The sequence below is a fragment of the Leopardus geoffroyi genome, chromosome A3, assembly GCF_018350155.1.
Source record: "Leopardus geoffroyi isolate Oge1 chromosome A3, O.geoffroyi_Oge1_pat1.0, whole genome shotgun sequence".
Lineage (NCBI taxonomy): Eukaryota > Metazoa > Chordata > Mammalia > Carnivora > Felidae > Leopardus > Leopardus geoffroyi.
In genome coordinates, this window is record NC_059336.1 from 45206027 (window position 1) to 45231666 (window position 25640).

The 25640-nt window shown below is 40.6% G+C and overlaps 1 protein-coding gene across 4 annotated transcripts in view; it reads left to right on the forward strand.

Annotated features, from left to right (window-relative positions):
• The window catches only part of CFAP61 (cilia and flagella associated protein 61), a 283106-nt gene that overhangs the window by 77026 nt on the left and 180440 nt on the right, over nt 1–25640 (forward strand). For 3 of the 4 annotated variants that reach the window (XM_045445447.1, XM_045445448.1, XM_045445450.1), the window contains exons 9-13: nt 7034–7125; nt 13354–13428; nt 17943–18121; nt 19919–19958; nt 22567–22706. In XM_045445447.1, the coding sequence (XP_045301403.1) occupies nt 7034–7125; nt 13354–13428; nt 17943–18121; nt 19919–19958; nt 22567–22706 (526 nt within the window). The remainder of the gene's footprint in view (nt 1–7033; nt 7126–13353; nt 13429–17942; nt 18122–19918; nt 19959–22566; nt 22707–25640) is intronic. The other variant, XM_045445449.1, reaches the window with a different exon arrangement.

Consider the following 25640-nt stretch of genomic DNA (forward strand, 5'->3'; position numbering starts at 1 on the left):
AGATGCTGTGATTTTGATTTGGGCAAGTTGAGTTTGACCTTCCTAGTAAGTATTTGGATGGTCACAGTACTCCTTCAGCAACAGGTGCCCATTGAGGTACACTGAAACATTACCTCCCCAAAGATGCTCACATTCTGATCCCTGGAACCTGTAAATATTACTTTACTTTTGGGGAAAAGGTATTTGTAGGTGTGATTAAGGATCTCTAGATAAGGAGTTTGTTTTAGAGTATCTCAGGGGCCTGACATCCCATCACGAGTGTCCTTTTGAGAGAAAGAGACAGGGGCGCCTGGGTGGCGCAGTCGGTTAAGCGTCCGACTTTAGCCAGGTCACGATCTCGCGGTCCGTGAGTTCGAGCCCCGCATCAGGCTCTGGGCTGATGGCTCAGAGCCTGGAGCCTGTTTCCGATTCTGTGTCTCCCTCTCTCTCTCTGCCCCTCCCCCGTTCATGCTCTGTCTCTCTCTGTCCCAAAAATAAATAAACGTTGAAAAAAAAAATAAATTAAAAAAAAAAAGAGAGAGAGAAAGAGACAGGGGGAGATAATACAGACAGAGAGGAAGAGGCATTGTGACCATAGAGACAGAGATTGGAGTGATGTGGTCACATGGCAAGGGATGCTGACAGCCACTATAAGCTAGAAGCGGCAGGAACAGCTTCTTCCCAAATCTCTGGAGGGAGTGTGTCCCTGCTGGCACCTTGATTTCTGCCCACGGATACTGATTTTGGACTCTATCTTCCAGAATTGTGAGAGAATACATTTCTATCATTAAGCTACCAGGTGACTGTAATTTGTCACAGCAGCCCCAGGAAAGTAACATAATTACAAAGAAGATCACAGGATCAGAGGCAAATCAAGGAAGGAAAACTGTCAAGAAATAAGGAAGTCTTTGCTCTTCAGCAAAACTCCTAGAAAGAGTTGTCTACTCATTGTTTCCATTCTCTCTCTCTCTTTTTTTTTAATGTTTTTATTTATTTTTGAGATAGAGAGAGACAGAGCATAGCAGGGGAGGGGCAGAGAGAGAGGGAGACACAGAATCTGAAGCCGGCTCCAGGCTCTGAGCTGTCAGCACAGAACCTGACGCGGGGCTCAAACTCATGGACTGTGAGATCATGACCTGAGCTGAAGTCAAAGGCTCAACCGACTGAGCCACCCAGGCTCCCCATTTACATTCTCTTTTACTGTCTCAAGGCTACTTCTTAGCCTTCGGGTCTCAGCTTAAATGTTTGGAAGGACTTCTCCAACCACTCAATCTAAAGCAGCACCTGGGGTCTCATTTTCTACATGTCATCTATCATAACTTAATGTTTTCTCATTCACTAACTAACTTGCTTTGGCAGTGCAAGTTAGTCTTGTTCATTGCTGAAACCCCTAGAATGTTAATGTCTAACAGATGGTAGGTGTGAAATATAAATTTTTAAATGAATGAATAAATAAATGAACACTGTGTGCTTTATTCATATGCCTTCTTTAGCAGCTTTCACACAGAGAGATAAGGGTGTGTGTGCGTATGTGTGTGTGTATGTGATCGCTTGTGAGCCTCGTAGAATATGAGGGCCTACATCTTATTCATTACTCTGAGAATCTCAAAGTGCTTGCAACTCGTCGAAGTTTAGTGGAATGATTTAACTTGAACCTCTAATCTTTCCCCTTCTTAAAATTAAATGATTTAAATTCATGTGGCAGGCTTTTTTGAAACCATTTGTAGTATTATAATAATAAATAAAAATGGCTATTTTGTAACACATTGGACAAATATTTTGGACATTTAATAATTTAATTGGACATTTAAAAAATCTTGATTGCATTAGTAACACATGAAACTGTCCTTCTTTGAAAAATTAAAATAATGCAATTGAAGCTGAGTTCCCATTGAACCACCTCCAAGTCTGGTTCTTCCTTTCCTCCCCAGAAATAGCCATTATAAAAAATTTAGTGTGTGTTCACCCGGACCTCTTTTTTATACTTAAAAAAAAAACATTTATTTATTTATTTTGAGAAAGAGAGAGAGAGCTTATGAGCAGGGGAGGGGTGCAGAGAGAGAGAGAGAGAGAGAGAGAGAGAGAAAGAGAGAGAATCCCAAACAAACTCTGTGCTGTCAGCGCAGAGTCCACTACAAGGCTCTCTCCCACCATGAGATCATGATGTGAGCCAAAATCAAGAATCGGACACTTAACAAACTGAGCCACCCAGGGGCCCCACTCTTTTATACTTTTATATGAAGTCCATATATTGATAGAAGAAACACTACCCTTTTGTGGCAGTGGGTTTTTTTTTTATATAAATGGTGTCTTTGGGGTATGTGATATTTTGATATTTGCTTCTTCACTCTTTGAGATCTAATGTTGGTACACATAGGTATAAGACACTCCTTTTACCTTCGGGGTAGTATTCCATCCACTGCATGGAATGTGCCATATTTGTTCTTAGATGGACACTTAAATTGTTTCTGCTCTTTTGTTATTGCAAAGGGTGCTGCAGTGAACATCCCAGCGCATGTCTCCTTGGATCCCTTGCAAGTTTTCATAGGCTCTGTTTCTGGAGTTCTTCTTGCTGGGCGTGGAAGTAGTCACATGGCCACCAAACATGGCCAAACCAGTGGTCTTTCTCCAGACCCTTTCACAGTTCTTCATACTCAGTGTCAGCCTTTTAAACTTTTGACAATCTGATAGGTGTGAAAGGAGAGATCATTGTTTTAATTTTATTTCTCTGAACAATATTGAGAATGAACACATTTATGTGTTTATTGGTCATTTAAATTTCCTGGACATTCATTGCCTTTCCTAATGGGTTGTTTCTCCTTTCTGTAATTCAGTTATTCCATGAGGTGTGTTGCAAATATTTTCTCTATGTATCTACTTTGGGGGGAAAGAGGAGAGAGCGAGCATGTGCATGTGTACATGCGAGCAAGGGAGGGGCAGAGGGAAAAGAAGAGAATCTTAAACAGGCTCCATGCCCAGTGCAGAGCCCAATGCATGGCTTGATTTCATAACTGTGAGATCATGATCTGAGCCAAAATCAAGAATTGAATGCTTAACTGACTGAGCCACTTAGGTACCCCTCCCTGTATCTACTTTTTAAAAAAAACTTCTTTTAAGGGTACTTTTGACAGACCTTTTAGATTTTGATGTGGTCAAATATATATGTTAAATAACTAGAATTAAAATAAAAACTTAAAGTAAAATAAAAATGCCTGGCATACACACAAAAATAAATAAATAAAAAGTATTTTGCTTTCATGACTTCCACCCTTTTGCAGAAGGATTTTTAAGGAAGAATTTCTCCACCACTGAGATCACAGATTATTCTCTTATAACTCAAACATATTTTTAAAAAAATTAAAGGGGCACCTTGGTAGCTCAGTCGGCTGAGCATCTCACTGCAGCTCAGTCATGATCTCACAGTTCATAAGTTTGAACCCCACTGTGCAGTCAGCATAGAGCCCACTTCAGATCCTCTGTCCCCTCTCCTTAGCCCCTCCCCCACTTTTGTGCATGTGCGCTCTCTCTCTCTCTCTCTCTCAAAATAATAATAATAATAATAATAATAATAATAATAATAATGATAATAAACCTGTTAATGTATTGGAAGTGATTTTTATGTATAAAATGAAATAGGGGCTCAAATTAATTTTTTCCCATATGGTGAGCTAGTACTATTTATTACATAGTTTATTCTTTCTTCACCAATTTGAAATGCCACCTTTAACATATGTCAGCATTTTATAATTGTCTGGCTCTTTTCTGAATTCCATTCAGTTCTGTTCCTACTTGAATAACACATTAACTATGGCTTTATAACATGTCTTAATATTCATTAGGAAATTTGGCCTACTTTTTGTTCTTATTTCTTAAAATTTTGTTGTTGACTGTTTCTTAAAATGTCTTAAAAACTATTTCTCCATATTTATTCTTTATTTTTCATATTTACTCTTTTAGAATCCGTTTGTTTCATTTCACTAAAAAATTTTTCTTGGGAGTTTTGGTCTATATTTTAAAAAACGTTAAAAACCACCAGATTTTTTACTATTATTTATTCCTGCAGCCATCAAAATGTACTAGTTAGCTTTCCACGTGTACTATCACTATTGGGTAAAGAGCAGGGCAGATCCAGGTCTTGTGGGACCCAAAGTCTATACAATTTGAGAGCCCTCTTTGAGAAAACAAATGTAAAATTATGAATGCAATAGTAGATGCTGTGCCATGGGAGGGGCCTTTACTGGGAGAGGAGGCCTGAACCTCCAGCTTTATTAGCTCCATGGTAAACCCATCCCATTTTAGCAATCTCAAGAGCAGGAACATAGAAAATGGTGCCTCTACTCTCACTAGTTTGTAATTTCTAAGCTGCATAGGTAGTGGAAGCAATAAAATAATGGTTAAATTTGCAGCCTCAGTGGTGGTGTTAGTTGTGTGTTATATAATACCAGTGCCTTGACTTTTCCATGGGATAGTACCTCACATTTGAGAATCTCAGGACACATAATCAACATTAACTAATTAAACCTCACAAAACTCTGGAGACACAAGAACAAGAGATATTGCCTCACCTCACCCAGTTCTGAAATGCAGCCACGTCTGGGGACGGTGTGGCCACTGCTTGCTAATAAGTTGCAATACCCCACGACAGTTTAGCCAAGACAGTTAGCTGTTGTAGTTGGTAATTGTCTCATGATCATTAGACTATAAAACACTGAAGTCACTGGGATTATCAGCTCATAGCGAATCTAATCCATTCTTTAAGGTTTCTTACTTTTTGGTAATTTTGTCCTAATTATAGAAGAAATATAGGGGGGCACCTGGATGGCTCAGTTGGTTAAGCATCCGACTTCGGCTCAGGTCATGATCTCACAGTTTGTGAGTTCAAGCCCCGCATTGGGCTCTGTGCTGACAGCTCAGAGCCTGAAGCCTGCTTCAGATTCTGTGTCTCCCTTTCTGTCTGCCCCTCCCCTGGTTGTGCTCTGTCTCTGTCTCTCAAAAATAAATAAATGTTAAAAAAAATTTTTTTTAAGAAATATAGGCACAGCAAAGATCTGGTATGTTGTTTTTTAGGGGGGGTAGTTCTTCAAATTTAAAACAAAATAGAAAAAAAGCTGTCTTTTAAAAAATAAAGTAGAACTTAAGAATAGGGAGTTATTGATATATATGTTTTTTAATTCAAAAAGTTTGCTGCTGAACAAAACAGATCGATGGTATAAGACGGAAGAGCATCTGCCTTTAGGTACTATATTGCTGGACAGGGGGATCAGGGAAACTTCTGGGTGCTGGGAATGCTTTAGGTATTTATTTAAGTGATTGTTACATGGGAGTAGGTATATGTAGACATTCACGCATTTTTACCGTATGCACATTATATCTCAACTACAAAGTAAATTAACATAAAAAGCATGTGACTTGTCATCATGAGAATGCTGTATAGACTTTCTGAAAAGCTTTGCAGGGAGTAGCACATATTCAGGAGTTAGAGACTTGAGACATTCCCTATGGCATGTTTCTTCAGAAGAGGGATTCTAGGTCCTTTGCTCCTCTTTCCAGATTTTCTCTCCATGCCAAAAGAGCTACCCCTAATGCTGGGATATGATTCTCAGTCATCCTACCTTCAATATTATGTACCTCTTTATCTATATCCTTTACACTTCCCTGGGCATCTAATTTTTCTCTTAGAATTTCATTTTGTTTCACTCAGCTACATCTTTGCCAGAAGTAAGTAAAAGGTGTGCCGTAATCTGGGGACTGGGGGTTGAGAGGTATCTGCAGGGGCCGTTGCCCTGACTGGCACTGGAAGAGCAGAGTGGGAGAGGAGGGAGCAGAGAGGATAGGCTACCTCTGGCCCCATGAGGTCTGATGTGACCATTAGAAACAAGAAAACGGAGGGGCAGGCCCATGCTGGCAGCGTGGAGGGGCAGCCCTTGGGCACAACCTCCCAGGGCGTCTGTGAACAGCTGTCAGAGCTGAGAGTCTCCAGCGAAGCAGACACAGGGCAAACCAGAAAGGAGGAGGTGGGAGAACGGAGGGAGGAGGAGGGGGAAGAGAAGAAAGATCAACAAGAGAGTGGTTGAGAGAAAGGGGCAGAGAGACAGGAAGAGAAATTCGAAGGATGAGAAGGAAGATGGGCAGGAAGAAAAACAAGAATGCAGAAGGAGGAGGGAGTGAAAGGAGGGGGATAAAAGCTCTGTAGACAAAATGGGAAAGTTTTTTTTCCTACTGTAATTTTTAGTGAAGGTTAAATACACAAACACTACCCTGATTATTGACTTTCCAGAACAGTTAAAACAGTACTTTCCTCCTTAGAAAGTAGAGAAGTGAAAATAGTGGCCACTGTCCGACTGCATGCTATAATATTTTCAAACAAACAGAAAGTGGGGCGCCTGGGTGGCGCAGTCGGTTAAGCGTCCGACTTCAGCCGGGTCACGATCTCGCGGTCCGTGGGTTCGAGCCCCGCGTCAGGCTCTGGGCTGATGGCTCAGAGCCTGGAGCCTGTTTCCGATTCTGTGTCTCCCTCTCTCTCTGCCCCTCCCCCGTTCATGCTCTGTCTCTCTCTGTCCCAAAAATAAATAAACGTTGAAAAAAAAAAAATTTAAAAAAAAAACAAACAGAAAGCAGCCCTTATGTTAATTTTCAGCGCCCAGGTTTCCAAATCATTTCAAAGCCTGCTACCCAGAAAGTTGCTAATCGATTGTTTGTAAACTTGAAAGGGGGTTCCCATGAAAAGACTAGTGGTTCAGGAACCTCGAGGGTGAGGGCCCCCTGTGGGCAAGGCCAGGCCTACAAGGCCAGGCCTATCGCTGCCATCACTTTGCTCCCACAGCTCCTATAGGGGCAGGTATCATTTTATCTCCATCACATGCATAAGGGCACTGTGAGGTCAGAATTGGGGTGGGCTATGCTTCCCACCTCATGGTACTTCCCTCTGCACTACAGTTCTTAAGATGTGCTACATTTTAGAAACACATTAATTACCATGCTGTCTTCAACGTCCTGTGACTGTGCAGATATTTATTGTCTATTGTCTATCCTCATGCCACTCTTTCTCTCAAAGATGCTAAGCTCAGTAGTAGCAGCCACAGTTTCCTGAAAATAGCGGAGGAGCCACAGGAACAAGTCATTCCAGAGACCATGGAAAGCATTCAGGTAATGGATGGGTCATTCACCCACGCCTGGGGCCCCGGGGTGGGCCTAGGAGCTGTCTGTGTTGTGGGGTCAGGGGCGTTCTTGGTGCTAGGCTCATCATCAAGAAGTTGTGATCTGATGTGGAAAAGGTCTCACTATCACTAAACCAGGGAGACAGCAGGCAGGAGGAAATACTGGGTGCGTGTTTATAACAGACAAATCAGAGCCTCACCGCTAGCTTCAAGAATACAGGTCAGAATGGAGTTTCATCCTTGCTCTTCCTCCCTTCTCACCCATTCCCTAACTTCAGGAGGCTGAGGCAGATGAAGCTGCTCATTTAAAGCCAGGTAGAAAATCCAGACATACTGAAGAGACTTATACACTGCCCACATAGTCAGATGAGGCCCTGTTTTCTTTCCTGGAAGCTATAGAGATGCCCAACACAGCTTCCTGGAGAGCCACTGGCTCCACTTGTCTTTGGCCTCAGCAGGAGCCCCACCACCACCTGCACCCTCCTGCTTCCAGGATGACCTGCACCCTACTGCTGCCAGAGTTCTGCATGTGCTGCTGCCACCCTAACCTAAAGAAGGAGTTAGACCCACACCAAAGGAGGCCAGTCAGCCACGTAATAGATTACATAGGAAATGGCGGACAAGCCAACAGATCCAGTCATTGGCTGGATTTATACTGGATTTTATATATATATATATATATATATATATATATATATATATATATATATACACACACACACACACACACATATACACACACATATATTATACATATAATTATTATATATTATATTTATTGTAATTATAGTAATACAAAACAATATATTAATATCAATTAATATTAATTAATATAATAATTATATATTATAAATATACAATTATATTTATCATAATTATATATATTATATAATTATTATATTTATATGTAATATATATTATATATTTATATATTACTGGATTATATTTATAGTGGATTATACTACTGTGGTATAAATGGACAAATTTATCAGGCTCTGGGTCCTCACATACTCCTGCAGGAACTTAGGGCATGTCTCTTGTGTCCTTAGGAATAAGGCCTCACCTAGTGGGTGGGACAGGAAAATGGTCTCCCTTTTAAACAGGCTAATGTTGCTGGCCTAGTCCTACATCAGCACTGTGTGTGGCCAGAATCCCAAGGCGTGTTTCCCTACACACTCCTTCAGCTTCTGGTCTGCCTGACTTCTCCGTCCAGCTGGGCCCAGAACCCCTCCTGAGCCCAGGATGGGGGGCAGGTGCTAAGCCATTGTTTCTGGACTTCAGCCTCCAACTCTCTTTTTTTTTTCTCCTTTTCAGCCTTGGGTGAAACAGTATTCCCCCTTGCCCATCAACTCGTGCAAAGAAAATCTTGGGAACAGGAGGATGGAGGGAGGACTTTTATCTTAGCACTAGGCCACCTGGCTTGTCCTCCCAGATTTCCACATTGTCTCTGCGGAAAATGCATTCTTATGCCCCAGACCACAAAAGGACCCAACCTGTAGCTGGTTGGCTGTTATATTTCAAGTGCTGGTTTATTTTCTGAATGGAGGTTGGGCATGCACAATGGTCAGGCACTCTGCTATGTCTGAGTGTACTCAGTGGGGGAGATGAAAGCCCTAATTCACTATGTGGGAAGGAGGATGGGAAGCATCCCAGAGGAGGGGAATGAGGGACACCTGAACCTTTTTAAAGAAGGTTGTATGACATGGATTAAGTTGAGGGAAATGAAGCTGATGAATAGAATTAATAATAAAAAAAGAAAAAGAAACTTAGTACAAAGAACTTTTAATTTTGGCAAAAATGGAGTAACAGAGACCAGATTTATTCTCCTATAGAAACAACCAAAAAGTGGCCAAAATGTATGAAATAACAGTTCTTAAGACACTGCTTATCAGGTAACCAAGGAAAGTGATGCCTGAGAGATGGAAAATAAGCCAGATGAGCTCTCCAATTGCCCCAGCCTCCTGTCTTGGGAGACTTTGAGGCCACGGCACAGGGCAGAAGAACCCAGTGGGAACCTGATGGACTCTCTGAGTTGAGGAGGCAGATCTGTAAATCCATGGAGACTAAAGCCACTAAAGTCTGCAGGACCGAGTACCAGAGAGGAGAGAGCTGCGCAGAGACGTTAGATACCAGCAGAGGGTCACCCCTGTGTATTCAGTTGAGGACTGATCAGCACAGTCATGTAAGGAAATAGTGAAGGTCAGGCTGAGGATAGAACCTCCTCAAAGGAGTAGAGTTCACAGTGCCAGTGCTCATCCAAAGCTGGAGCTAGTGCCTGTTCCCATCAGCTAGACTGGAGAACCTTAGGACCCACAAGGCACTGGGAGAGTGCACAGAAGAGTCTTGCCTGCATCCGTAGTAGGGAATAATTAGTTCTAGACAGAGCACTGCTCCAGTCATGTCTAACCTATCTTTAGAGCAAGAATTGAAAGCATCAAACTGCTCCCAAGTGACTGAATCCCAGAGCAAAGTTCAAGAATAGGTGTAGGAGTACAAAATTATCTAACACCCAACTAATCTAAGTGACTGTGTTTGGAATCCAACAAAAAATTAGCAGGCACTCAAAAAACTGGGAATATATGATGCGTAAGGTGGAGATAACTCATCCAATTGAAATTAACCCAGATATGAAGCAGATGTTAGAATTAGTGGACAAGAACATTAAAGCAGTTATTCTAACTAAGTTTCAAAGGTCATCGAGAGACATAGAAGATATAAAAAACACCCTAAATAAAACCTCTAGACATAAAAACTACAATTCATGAGATGAAAAATACACTGGATTAACCATAGATTAAACATCGCAGAAAAAAAGCTTACTAAACTTGAGACAGAAATGAGAATTAAAAAATAAAAAAGATCATTGTATCAGTGAGCTTTGGGTTAATAAGTAGCTAATATGTGTGCAATCAGAGTCCATAAAGAAGAAGAGAGAGCAGTTGGAACAGAAAAAAATATTTGAAGAAATGAGGACTAAACACATTCTAGATTCTATGAAAACAGTAAACCCATAGACACAAGCTCAGTAAACAGCAGGCACAAGAAATACTAAGACAACTAGACCAAAACTCATCATAATCAAATCATGGAAAACCAGTGAAAAAGAGAAAATCTTAAAAGCAAGCAGAATGGGGGGTGGGGAGACAAGTTGGGAAAAGAGGAACCAAAATAATGATTGCGGCAGATTTCTTATTGGAAACAGTGCAAGCAGGAAGACCATGCATTGCATCTTTAAAGAACTGGCAGAAAATAAACTTTCAACCTAGAATTATATGTCTATGAGTATCTTTCAAAAATAAAGGTAAAATAAAGATTTTCATCTACACACAAAAAGTGGAAAAATTCATTAACAGCAGACGCATACTACAAGAAATGTTGAAGTCCTTCAGACAGAAGAAAAATGATACCAGATGGAACTCTGGATCTACACAGAGGAATGGCTAGCCCTGGAAATCGTAACATAAATGTGTAAGATTTTGTTCTTCTTATTTGTATCTCTTTAAAAGATAATTGATTATTTAAAAAAAATAAAAACAACACAGTGTGGAGCTTATATAGAAAATGTAAAAAATGTATGGCAAGACTAATACAAAGACCAAGAGGGGAGAAATGTAAATATATTATTTGAAGGCTTTTCTACCATACCTGAAGTGGTACAATATCACCTAAAGGTAGATGTGATAAGCTAAAGATGTATACCATAAACTCGAAAAAAATATTGACGTTACAAATCAAAATCAGAGAGTTATACTTAATAAGCCTACTGAAGAGAGAAAGTGGAATCATAAAAATATACAACTGGGGCACCTGGCTGACCCAGTTGGTAGTGCATGTGACTCTTGATTGCAGGGTTGTGAGTTTGAGCCCCGTGTTGGATGTAGAGATTACTTAAAAATAAAATCCTTAAAAAGATGTATACAACTAATACAAAGAAGGCAAAAATATGGAAAAAGGACACCTAGTAAACAAATAGCAAGTTGGCAGACTTAAACCTAACCATATTGATAACTACATTAAATATGGTGTATATTGACTATCCCAAAGATCATATAAGGCAGAAATAGATTAGATGAAAAAGGAAGACTCGGTTATATGCAGACTACAAAAATACAAACTACAAATACAAAGATACAATAGGTTGAATACAAAGATACAAATAGGTTTAAATTTAAAAGATACAAAAAGACACAGCATGCTAACACTAATTAAAAGACAGCAAGACAGCTAGTAGCTTTATTCACTTCAGACAAGGTGGATTTCAGAACAGGGAATATTACCAGAAATAACAAAGGTCAAAAGGATATAATAATCCTAAATATTTATGCATCTAATAGAATTTCAGAACACATGAAACAAAAATTGATAGAACTGCAAATGCAAATGAGTAAATGACCATATTTGAAGATTTCAGTATCCTTCCCTTAGTAATTGATGGAACAAGTAGAAAATCAAGAAGAATATAGATCCTAAGAACACCATCAACAAATTTGACCTAATTGACACTTAAGAACACTCTATCCCCAAAACAGCAGAATACACATTCTTCTCATGTGCACATGGAACATTTACCAAGATAGACTGTATTTTGGGCCACAAAATAAATCTCAATAAATGTAAAAGGATTTAAGTCATCTAAAGTATGTTTTCTGACAACAGAAGACATTACAAGAAGGCAAAACTCCAGATTAATAGCTCTAATGAACATCAATGGAAAAATCCTAATAAAAATTTTAGTGATTTGAATCCATATATAAAAAGATAGTATATCATGACCAAGTAGACTTTATTCTGGGAATGCAAAGTTGGTTGCACAGAAAAAATCAGTCCATGTAACTCACCCTATAAACAAGCTAAAAAAGATAACCTATATGATTCTCTCAAAAATATAGGGAAGGCGTTTGAAAATTCAACATTGAAACTCTCAGAAAATGAGGAATCAGAAAGAATTTCAATTCCCTAAACTTTATTTTTGAAAAACCTGTATGCTAACATCACACTTAATGGTAGAAGACTGAATTTTTTTACACCATGGCCAGGAACAATGGTCTGCTCCCACCACTTCTATTCAAAATTATACTGGAAGCTCAAGCCAGTGTAAAAAGATAACAAATAAAAGGCATCCAGATTGGAATGCCTGTTCTTTATTTGCCAATAACATAATCATCTAGAATCTACAAAACAGCTACTAGAACTAGTAAATAATTTAGCAAGTTGCATTTAAAATTAATATGCAAAGTTCAATTTTATTTCTATATAATAGTAATTGACAATCAGAAATGGAAATAAATACCATTTACAACAGTACAAATATACAAAATACTAAGAGATAAATCTGACAAGAGATGTTCAAGACCCGTACACCAAAAACTACAAAACATTTCTGAGAGAAATAGGACCTAAATAAATGGAGAGATGCCCCACGTTCCTGGTTTTGAAGACTTGATGTTGTCAAGATGTCAACTCTTCCCAAATTGACCAATGCATTCCCAGTCAAAATTTCAGAAATTTTACAGAAATTGAAAAATTGATAAATGGAAAGGACCTAGAATAGCCAGAACAACTTTGGAGAAGAACAGTTGTTGGATGAATACTACAGATGTCAAGATTTACTGCATAGTTCTTGTAGTTAAGCCAGTGTGATGACGATGCCAAGGACAACAAGTAGATTAATGGGACAGAATAGAAGATCCAGAAATAGACTCAGCCTATAATCTGTAGTGACCAAAAGCAGATCATTGTTCACCTATGGTTGGCCAAATAGCACAGGGTGGGTGGGAGGGGCATCTAGAAACACGGAAGCTTTTGGGAGTGCTGTACATGTTCATTGTTTTTATTGTGGTGATATTTTTATGGATGCACATATAGGTTACAACTTTTCAAAAGTTATTGTCAATAAAGCATTTGAAAAAAACAGTGCAGCTTTCAAGGTACACAGAAGAATAAGAATAACGAAGTAATAACTACCATCTACAGGGAATTCGGAGGAGCCGGCACTGAGCTGGCACCTATCTCCCTGTTCTTATTTTATCCTCATAACAACCCTGTGAGGTAGGCACTGCTCTTAGCCCCTTTTTACGGATGAGGCCTCAGAGGCTCCATGACTTTCCCAAGCTAGTAAGCCATGGATCCAGGATCTGAACCGAGGCAGCTGGTCCCAGAGCTTGGGTGCTGAACCACTGCAGGTGTTGATTAAATGTCTTGCCTTTGTCACCTGCAGAAGGAAGTCATAGAAGAAGCCCCAGCTGAGGAGATGTCATCAACAGTCCGAAGCGGAAATGCTAGCGAACTGGAGGTAGGGCTTGCCCAGGGCCTTGCGCGCCTGCTGCTTGGCTCCCCGCAAGGTTCGCTGCTCTCTGCTGAGTGTTGGTGTGCCCGTTCCTCCTCCAGGCCTCCCTGCCTCTCTCTACCAGTTCATATCTGCCACCTTCTTTAACACCTGCTCCACAAAGCCTTCCTCAATGAGGCCTTCCTCCATGAGGCCTTCCTCCAGGGTGATGAATCCTTTATATCCCATGTACAGCTTGGTCCTAGAAACTATACTCTCTATATTAATTATTGGCAACGATTTCAGTAAATACAGTTTTTCCTCTTCTTCCCATTGTCTAGCAAGAAAGCATTTTGGAGGGGCAACACATTTGTAAGAGTTTTCTCTAACTATATGTGTCACCTGCCCACACACATGCTCATCCACACACCTGTATGTATTTTGTATTGTTGATATATGTATATGTGTATATATATATGTATATGTGTATATACATATGTGTGTATATATACGTATATATACACGTATGTATATATGTGTGTATATATACGTATACACATACACGTATATATACACGTATATATATACACACACATATACCTATGTGTGTGTATATATATACGTGTATATATATATGGTTCCAGGTTCCAGGAACTGCTCCCGCCTGTTACTGATTCAGGCCAAAGGGTGGTAGCATCTTCCGCCAGCTGCCATCCCTGGGACACTTCCTCATCCTTTGTTGGTTTCCCTTCACCCTGCCCACACCTTCACCCATTGTCCTTTGTTAAACCTCCTGTGTCTGCTCCATTGGAGTGAGCCCTCTGTTTCCTACTAGAAACCTAAGGATTCACATAGTTTGACAGGGCTCTGTGGACCCTGCTTGGGATTTTGAATTTTTCCTAAGGAGCAGAGGAAGGCTTTGAAAGTTTTAAGTGGGAGAGTGCCATAAAATCAGACACGCTTCATTTTCCAGTGCTGAGCATAGTTGTGAGCTTTCAGTGGATTCCCCGGCATGTCTTATGGACTCATGAGTCAACCTGAGAAGTCTGGAGAGCCCTTGAAGAGGGGACAGGAAGTTGAGTCATCTCCATGGAGGTCCTGGGACACATTAACACTAATCTCAGACAGGGGAATTCTGAGAGACCGCCAGCTTTTGATACCCCTTTCTCCTCCAGATTCTGAGCAATTAGGAAGTCTACACAGAAGTCAGCTGGGGATTAAAGTACCATTTTATAATGGCTAAAGCTGAACTGGAGAAAAAAGCTTGGATCTGTAACAAGTGGATTTCCTATTTCCCCCTCCTGAATTCAGTGTACACAGCCAGCTGGAGGCAGACTTCACCCTTGGATCAGGGTCTGCCCTCCTGGGCAAGTGTGGAAGACTGGAGAAAGCAGGTCAGGAGCAGGATGTACTGTTAGGAAGAGAGTGCACCAGGCAGGCACAGGTCCATTTTCTGAATGTCACTTTAGCGTATGCCGTGGGATCCCACCCGTATCCTTCCGGCTCTGCTCATTCCTCAGCACCCAAGGATGAGGACTTCAGGTACCTGGTCATTCTCCAGTGCTGTGCCTGCAGGCAGGTCAGAATCCTTGGGGAGCAGCCATCAGACAATGACTGAAGGCAGTTGGAGAATCAGCACCCCAGTTTCTTTGCCTTTTAGGTGGGACAGCTCTGAGGTGTGTTCTCCCGAGTCTCCCAGGGATCTCAGTGGGATGGAGTGGGACACTCTGTATTGGTGTCTTTCCCTTCCTTGCCTCACTTCCCTACTCCTCTTGCAAAATTTCCTGGCATCACTCCCCAAATAAACTTAGCTCAGAGTTTGCTTCTGGGGAAACCCACACCATAGCACTGACTCCTCAGGCCCCAGGGAGGAAAGAGTGAGGCATACAACAGGGGGTGAGGCATGCTATATTTCCAGGAGGGCAGCTATTCCTGCAGGGATCCAAACAAGCATGTGCAGGAGGGGACAGGATGGTCCCACTGCGTTAGACATACTGGAACCTCAGAAGGCATCTGGGTCAACAAGGTAGATTGATGTCTCATGTTTATCTCCTCTCCCTTCTGGAAAAAGACACGGAAATGACTGTAAAGCAATAAGAAGACTGCAAATCCACAAAGACAACAAGAGTAGGAGAGGAGATATTGGAAGGTGAGCCCTTTCAAAATGTTTAGAATGAAGAAAATCGATGGAGGAGTTTACACTGGCTTAGCACAGCAGAGAAAGGAGAAAGTCCAGCACCACTGTGAGGGGAGGGACTGGCAGAAAGCGAGTCCCTTCTCCTCCTGTGTCCACCAAAGTCCCAGGGCCTGGGCCTTCTGGAAGGCAGAGCGAGGACCAGGCTGAAACAAGGGGTCTGATCTGACAGTCTCCTATGCAGTGTTGGGGACACTAAAGTCCTTGCAGACAGCACTTGGCTCATCAACCGTATTCAAGCGAAGCAACTAGATGACTGTTCTCTGGACAGATGAAACAGAAACAGCTCCCAATTTAGGTTCAGCCCACACTGTGTGAGACTGTGTAATGGGGAAAGAAAAAATAGATGAGTAAGTGGAACTCTCCATCAAATGGAGAAACCCCTGCCCTGTCCTCCCACCATCTTCTCCAAATACTGGAAGCCAGGTCTTTGTATTAGTTTTTTTTTTTTTTTTTATCACTATTGTAACAAATTACCACAAACTTAGTGTCTTAAAACAACATAAATTTATTATTTTACAGTTCTGGAGGTCAGAAACCCCAAACTGGTCTTACTGTGCTAAGATCCAGGTTCAGGCAGGACTCTGTTCCTTCTGGAAGCTCTAGGAAAGAAACCATTCCCGTGCCTTTTCCAGCTTCTGGAAGCCATTTGCATTCCTTGGCATGTGGCGCCTTCCTCCATCTTCAAAACTGGTAGCGTAGCATCTTTCAGTCTCTGACTCTGACTCTCCAGCCTCTATTTTATGAGGACCCTTCTGATTATATTGGGCCTACCCAGATAATCCAAGAATCTCCTTGCTCAAAATCCTTCACTCAGTGACCTCTGCATAGTCTCTTTTGCCCTGTAAAGTAACATTCTCAGGCTCTGGGGGTTGGGCCATGCACATTTTGGGGAGCCACTCTTCTGCCTATCACAGTTTCTCATGCAAGAGATTGGAGAACTTAATTCCTCCCCAAACCTGACGGCCCCAAGGAAAAGGCCTCCAGGTAATGTTCCTGGAGGTGGCTACCCCATAAAATGCCAGGTCTGTGTCTGATCACCCCATGAAGTGCCCCAGTTAGCCAATGGCTGTTGAGTTTTGCTATCTACATAGCACTGTTTATTTTATGGAGCTAGAAATGTACTCCAGTGATAAAAAGGCATGACCATGAACAAAGAAGGGATTGAAAAGACCAGAACTTAGGAAACAAGAGCTGGAAAACAAGAAGGCAGGTGGGGCAGCAGACAGATAGAGCAAGGCTCAATCGGGGTGGCGGGTAGGGGGGCGGGGGAGAAGAAATGAAGTTATAGATTATTTCAAATGCCTGGTTGTTTAGAAAATAATACTGACAAACACTTAGCAAATCTGATAAAGTGTGTGAAAAAAATAGAAAACTAAGTGAATTAAAGCAAAGTACACAAATAACAAGTCCTGTTATACATCTTTGCTCAAAAGCAACCATGATATCTACATAATCATAACAATGTAAGTACTTACTGATTGAGCCCTGAATTGTGCTCTAATTATATTGAGACACAAGGAGATAGGATATGGGGAAGAGGGTAGCGCAAGGTTACATCTACCTACCACATCAGTGTCCAGTAGGGAGTTTCAAAAACTGAGAATTAAGAAAGTGCATTTAACACACATTCAGAAACATGGGGATAAATGCCAAAGAAATGAGAAAGTTGAAAGGGCTACCCAACGGGAAGAGCAATGGGAAGGACAGGGGACTCCTGATTTTCATTATAGGTTTTTAGTGCTGATATTATGTTAATGTTTAATGTATTACTTTGATTTAAAAGAACTCCAAGAAGGCTCTCAGAATGAATCATTTTCCTCTAACTGAACTGTAACATCTTCTTGGGTGCCCCTAAAACAAGGCTGGAAGGTCCAATGCTAACTTTCTGGGTGGGTCCCAGCAAGGGGCTGGGCTCCACCTCATCATGAAACCACCCAAAGAGTCTGCAGATCCAAAGTTCTTGTAGCACAAAATCACAGTGAAAACACTTTGGTGGACAGAGGTATTTTGCTTGTGGAATTAATATATATGTATATTACTACCACACTCTAACTTCTAGCCAGTGTTGTAGTTAAAATACAGATCCTATATGAAAGACCAATGGAAACCATTCGTTTTCTGATCTTCATATGAGGACTTCTTTCAATCCCTTTATAAATCTTGAACATCTCGTTGAGAACATTTCCTTAAAACTAGGCCTGGCTCAGGATGATTCGATTCAGGTGAGATTGTCACATTTGTCCTAGGGAGATGGTATAATGTAGAGATGATGCAACCACTAGCCCATTAAATTGCAGAAAATGAATAGGATTCCTACTTGGTTCCTCCTGTCTCCTTGCTCTAGGACACAGAAAAATTCAGTCAGCAGTCCAGTGTGGGTGACACAGATTACTTCATCAGCAGTTTGAGCTTGGGATCCCTTTTGCTGCCTGAGGAGAGCAGCTCCTTCCGCCCCATCTACAAGGGAGCCTCAGATGCTTTTTGTATTCAGCTCTTTTGTATTGAGGAGAAGTATGAAGCAAGGCAAGTACCAATCCCAGGTTGTCTATTATGGTAAGACTTCTTACAGCATTGGTGGCCTCACGTTTTACTCTTGTGGAGCCCATCATCTCCAAACCTGGCCTCACATTCTAATTTCCTGGGGATTTTTTTGTTTGTTTGTTTTTTGTTTGTTTTTTGTTTGTTTTTTTAAGCACAGGTTTCTGGGCCCTATTTCCAGAGATTTCAGTCCCTAAAATTTGGGTAAGGGCTACAGAACTGGGCCAAATCTACAGCGCAGATTTTGGCTCACCTGTGTAAGAGGAAAATCTTCATTTATGTAACTGTATGCTACCCTCCATTCTCTAATGTTTGCATTTTGAAGGGGGCTTTAGATTTAGGTTGCTGCTTGTCTGGAGTCTTTTGGTTGCACATAACAGAAAATCCAACCCAAACTGGATTTTTAAAAAATGGGATAATTGCCTTATATAACAAAGGATAAGTCCAGTGGTAGGATTCATTTTTCAATGTGGCTTGATCCCAGATAACCCTGTCACATACGAAGTTTCTCTCTCTACCTCCTAACTCGTTCCCTGCTGCTGGTCCCCATTCTCAGAGGACTGCCCCTACCTGGGAACAAAAGAATGGACAGTGGGCTCAGGCTATGTGCCCGAAGCTAGTGAGGAGGACATTTTGGTTTGAGCCTGGCTTCCTAGCGACAGCCCCATCGGGCCTGATCGGACTGTGTGCTGATTCAAGCTGATGGATGGGGCCAGGCCAGGATATGATGGTAGCTTACTCCCTGGCCTCATGCTCCCCACCCCAAATTTGGGGCTGGAGCCTTACCCAAATGTAATCTGAGAGGGGGATTAGTGAACAACAATCCAGGGCAGCTGCTAGGAGGAGGAGGCATGGTGGCAGACAAAGTCGGGGTACCCACCAGACCACTCAGCCACCCGACTTCCTGTCCCCATGTGTTCAGTGCTTGCTGCCACCTGTAGTCTGGAAGTGGACCTCTGTCCTTGGTGCTAGATTCCACATCTTCTTTAGAATCCCCACCTACTCCACCATTTTATCCACAGAACAATCTTGAAGAGGAAAAGATTGGCCCATTCTTATAGACTGGAAAGTTCTGGAGTATCCTTTAGATGACCAAGAGTGTTGCTGGACATTTCCTTTTTAGAAGATGTATTGAAACACATTCCCAGTCTCCCAGCCTCACTTAGAACCATGTTTTACTTGTACTTTTTTTCCTCTTAAGTTTTAAATTTCTTTGGAAATCTTGGGAGTTGAAAGGGGAAATCTTTTTTTTTTTTTATATTAAAGACATCTAAAAAGCCTATAAACCCTTCTAGAGTTGTGTATATTTATTTTTCCCTGTGCATTCAGATATGAGTGTGCTTAAATGAGGCTTTTGAATTTTCAAACAGAAATTCAGTGACCCATTATGGTTTGCCTGTGACTATAGCTCTGCAGCTGGTCAGAAAATCTTTTACATGTAAAAGAGAGAAAGATCAGAGTTGCTTGTAATATACCCACGTCTCCCCCACAGCTCTAACAAAAAGGAAGGGAGGGATTACAGTCACAGAATGACTATGTTGCTTTTTGCATGTGCAGATTATTAGTTACTATAATAATGTCTTTAGTTCTAGAAAAAGACTTTGTTACTGACATCTGAAGCTTATGACTTTCTGCAGCTGATTAATGTTCAGTCAGACACAAGTTCTAACTGGTGGTTGGCTATCACTGCCTGACAGGAAGAGAACCATAAATCTCCTTAAATATACACTGATGCTGCACCTGCTTGCAGGTCAGTGACCGTGCTTACTGTTTTGTTTATAGGTCACTGGACTTTATGAATTTTGTCTTCAGTCTTTTCCCTGTAAGTACATACTGAATTTTGAGTAATATAATTGGTTCTGTAAGCTGGAAAAGTTATAAAAAAAATAAAATGCCATATTCACTGTCCAAACATTTACACTGCTATGAATGTTGAGGTTTGAACTGCTTCTGTGTTCTGAAAATAAGGTTGAATGACATATCATGAACTCTTAAAAATAGAAAATATTGTCATTGCTGTTTTAATAGTTTCAAGGTACATTTTTTTTAGAGATAGAATCAAATCATTAATAGAATGCAGGTAGTACATGACAATGTCAGAAATTACAGTAATGTGGATTGGAGTGCTGTATCACTTTATAGCTTACATTGGCTCAAAGAATTCTGAAACCATTACGTTGCTTTTCTGAGAGTAGGTAAGCAGGAACTTGTGGTTGATTTCCTGGTTGGCATTGCCTGACACAGGGCCTGACACATAGGAGACGCTCAACCCACTACAACACATTTGGCGAATGAGTGCCAGGCAAACAGGCCAGTGCAAACAAGACACTCTACTCCTGTCCTCTTCCTCCATTTTTGTTTCATTGTTTTCAAGGGATGGAGATTCTGATCAACCTCTTATCACTTTATTGGAGGGAAGAAAGTGGGGATGGAAGACGATTGAGGAACAAATTGGATTTTTATAAAGACTTTTTCCGTGGCCCACCTATCAGTTAAGTCAAGTCAATAACTAGACTTCTTCAGTTGGCTAATTACAAGGAAAACATCTATTGTTTTATTTTTCCTTGATACCCTTTCCACTGAGGCAAGAAACCAATATGGTTTAATGAGGTTTCCTGAAACTTAGGTGATCATAGATTGTATTTCCTCATTTTGTTAATATAATGCAGCCTTGCAATAATGTTCTGCATCATAATTTTTTTGGATTAATTTTAAGGTATTTTGAAGCTCATAAAGCAATATAGATACCCTAAGGTAAGATTTTACAAAGCCAGTTTCCCTTAGGGATGCCTCAAAGTAATTTCCCTAAATTTAAATTCACTCCTGTTTTGAAATCCCTGTGAAGGCAGATCTTCAGCATTACAAAAGCAATGCCACCTTTAGAAAGTCAAAAGACACTTTTACTGTTTAATTCTACTTTATTTCAGGGAATGAGGAGAGAGGAACAAAATACCTTTATTATTCACCCTTAAATCCTTCAAATCTAAGTCAAAGCAATTCATTACAGTGTCCTCCTCCCAGAGGAAGCCCACTGGGACTAGGTACCCATTTCTTATTTTCAGCTTGAGTATTTTAACAACTTGACTTTCAAGTTCCCCAAAAGGAACTTCGTTATTTTGCTAGAAAGAAGGAAGATAAGGTCAAACAACAATTCACTCCTTCGGTTTGCACAAATGTCCCCAGGGTTTTGGATTAACACAAGTAATGCCTTCACAGGGTTCAGGAGGAGGGGAGATCCCAGAGGGACAAATTAGCTCTGGGAAGAGCAGGCCGCTCCTGCAGGCACCTGGCAGAGGGTCAATCAGGATGTATGGAACATAGATAGTGTAGGACAGCAATGTCCGAAAGACCACAGATTCGAGCCACATAATGAATTCTAAATATCCTAGCAGCCACATTTAAAAGAAAAGTAAAAAAGACACAGGTGAAATCAATTTTAATAATATACTTTAACTGAATATGTCCAAATTTAATCATTTAAACATGTAATCAGTATGAAACATTATTAATGAGATCTGTTACATTTTTTTCCCAGTGTTTGAAATCCAATATGTATTTTACACCTGTAGCACTCTATATTTTCATCAGAAATACTTGATTTGCCTTTAGATTTCATAAAACTTACAGTTGAATACATAGATTCCTATACCCAAGTTGTTCCAACATACATAAAACTTCTCCAGTAACTGAATTGAGTATCAGTTTCAAATTTAAATGTAAATTAACTTAAATGAAATAAAATTAAAAATTCAGCTCCCCAGTCACACTAGCCACATTCCAAACGCTTAGTGGCCAGACACAGCTGCTGGTTACCATATTGGGCAGCGCAGATCTCAGAGGTCAGCGGTAGTTGTCAGGACATGTGGACCCTCCTATGCCTGCTAACTAAACCCACTTCCCAGGTGAAACATGTCTTCCTTAGATCTGTTCACCTCAATGGGATCATGGCATGATAAAATACAGACATCCATTAATGTGTAACCACAGGATTTTAGAGAAGAAAAGCCTGGAGTACCACCACCCTCTTATCTCAGAGGAGGGGACCACAGCTGGTGCAGTGTCACTTAGTAAGCATAGGGCCTTTGCTATGACACAGTGATTTACTTCTGGATGCAAGTGAATTTGCAAACACAAATGACCTTACTTTAAAAACCTACTTCCATCAAAGACCTATAATGAATGGGTCCCATTGCTCACAATATTCATTTATTTAGGTTGGCCAGACTCTCAGAGATTTTTCTCTGTGTTCTTACAGTTCCTCATCTTCTTGAACTTATGATTACTTTCCAAATTATAGGAAAGTTGAACTTGAATACTCTGTCCTTTATACGTTTTGCTCCTTTTTTCTGTAGTGTTTTGCAGCAGGAATTTGTTCAGTGATAAATGGGTTCTAATTCTCTTCCTGTGTGCCTGGTTGCCAATCATGTTAGGACAAGAACTTCTGCATCATCTCTCTGCCGCACCTCACCCCTGAGTTTGTCCTCATCCAGAACTTTGTGAAGATTGTCCCCTTCAACAACTGCACCCTGGAGCAGGATCTCTATGTCTTCCATCGGGCTGGATTGCTCAAGTAGGTGGACATATGTTTGGCCAAAAGACAATCTATGAAATTAAGAAAAGAGAATGGAGCAAGGAGCTTGCTACCATTTTAACTTGTCTCACTAGTGGTGGGCTTGATCAGTGATTTTAATCAATACATTTAGGGAAGAAGTTATATTGAGAAGTTACTTGTCCTGTCAGATATTAAAACATAATATAACTCCACAACAATGAAAACAATGCCAGTAGAACAGTGTAACACAAGAAGGGAGTTCCAGTACATACTCCCAATATAGAAAGAATTAACTGTGTGTGTATAAAGGTATGTATAAATGTACATATATGATATATGATAAAATTTGTGTCATAACACCAGGAAAAGGAAGAATGATTGTAAATGGTGGGACAAAATAAAGATAGAAGCGTTTCTCATATTCTGCAGTAAAAGAGATTCCTAGATGATTGAAGAGTTAAATGTGAATATTGAAAATAAAAAAATTAGAAAATGTGTAAGTGTTCTCTGCCAGATTCTGAGAATACAATGGCGAAAGACATACAGATGTATTTCCTCTCCTTTCAAAGCTTATAAACATTCATACAGAAATGTAAAGCTGTAGCTGTGAAGGGCATACCAGCAGCAATGGGCATGTGGTACTGTGAACAGGTATCACCGGGACATTCAGCCCAGGCAGGGAGAACCTTCCTCAGGAAGAACACTGAGTGATAGACAAGGAGTGTCAGTGAAGATTGATCTTCAGTAAAGACACAGTGAAGACCAATTGTGTCTCAGGATGGGGAAGATCTTTTTAGAGCATGGAAAAAAATATTAAGATTTTTTTCTTTTACTATCTAAAGTTTCTGAAACACCCTAATTTAAGTAAAATGCAACTGAGTAACAGAGAGATATTTTAACAAATATGGCAGACAGAAGATTGGTATGTTTACTATATAAAGAGCTTTAATAAATCAGTAAAAGACCATCTGATACCGAAGTAAAAAAACTGAGAAAAAAAAAAAGGCCGACTATTTGCATATGAAAAAACAAACAAAAATCAATAGATATTTTAAAATCTTCAAACTTATCATTCATGGGGGAAAAGAAACTAAAACAAGAATGAGACATTGTTTTTGATCAGTTGGCAAGATGTGAAATAGAGAAATGTTCAGTTCTAATGAGACCTATGTAGCAGTAGTCTGAATGTAATTGACATGAAATTTCAAAGGGCAATTGGCCAGACTGCTACAGTAGCTCCTATCCTTCAATCCTTTAATTCCACTCCTAGAAATATATCCTAAAAACTGGTTGCAGAGGTACAAATAGAAATTTATGTATAAGGATTAAAGGTACTGGAAATACTCTAAATGTCTGATAGTAAGAGAATGTCTAAATACTTTATGATAACTATGTGAAAGAATTATAACTCTTGTTTGCAATTCATTAAATAATGATTGGAAAGGGGCACCTGGGTGGCTCAGTTGGTTGAGCATCTGATTCTTGATTTCAGCTCAGGTCATGATCCCAGGGTAGTGGGATTGAGCCCTGCATCAGGTTCTGCACCGAGTGTGGAGCCTACTTACAATTCTCTCTCTCCTGGCACCTGGGTGGCTCAGTTGGTTAAGCATCTGACTGCCGCTCAGGTCATGATCTCACGGTTTGTGGGTTTGAGCTCTGCATCAGGCTCTCTGCTGTCAGCACAGAGCCCGCTTCAGATCCAGATCCTCTCTGTCTACCTCTCTCTCTGCCCCTCCCCTGTTCTCTCTCAAAAATAATAAATAAACATTTAGAAAAATGTTTTAAAAAAGATTCTCTCTCTCCCTCTGCCCCTCTCCCCTATTCACACACACTCTCTCTCTCTTCCTCTGTCTTTCAAAAGAGGAAAAAAAAGATTGGAAAATGCTCAGAATGTAATGCTAGGCTCATACCAATATATAAAACAGCATTTTTTTTCAATATATGAAATTTATTGTCAAATTGGTTTCCATACAACACCCAGTGCTCATCCCAAAAGGTGCCCTCCTCAATACCCATCACCCACCCTCCCCTCCTTCCCACCCCCCATCAACCCTCAGTTTGTTCTCAGTTTTTAACAGTCTCTTATGCTTTGGCTCTCTCCCACTCTAACCTCTTTTTTTTTTTTTTTTTCCTTCCCCTCCCCCATGGGTTTTTGTTAAGTTTCTCAGGATCCACATAAGAGTGAAACCATATGGTATCTGTCTTTCTCTGTATGGCTTATTTCACTTAGCATCACACTCTCCAGTTCCATCCACGTTGCTACAAAAGGCCATATTTCATTTTTTCTCATTGCCACGTAGTATTCCATTGTGTATATAAACCACAATTTCTTTATCCATTCATCAGTTGATGGACATTTAGGCTCTTTCCATAATTTGGCTATTGTTGAGAGTGCTGCTGTAAACATTGGGGTACAAGTGCCCCTATGCATCAGTACTCCTGTATCCCTTGGGTAAATTCCTAGCAGTGCTATTGCTGGGTCATAGGGTAGGTCTATTTTTAATTTTCTGAGGAACCTCCACACTGCTTTCCAGAGCGGCTGCACCAATTTGCATTCCCACCAACAGTGCAAGAGGGTTCCCGTTTCTCCACATCCTCTCCAGCATCTATAGTCTCCTGATTTGTTCATTTTGGCCACTCTGACTGGCGTGAGGTGATATCTGAGTGTGGTTTTGATTTGTATTTCCCTGATAAGGAGCGACGTTGAACATCTTTTCATGTGCCTTAAAACAGCATTTAAATATGACCTAAACCTCTAAAGAAAGAAAAAACATATGAATAAAATAAAGTAAAAGGAGACATACAGATGTGATGGGGGCTGTGCCACCCAGACCCTTCTTGTTCAGGACTAAAGAACTCATTTTCTGACTGTGGGATGTGTGAGTACCACCAGCTGGAAGCTGGGTCTCCCTTGAAAGAGATTACCCTGGACTGAAGAGAAGGGCTTTGCCT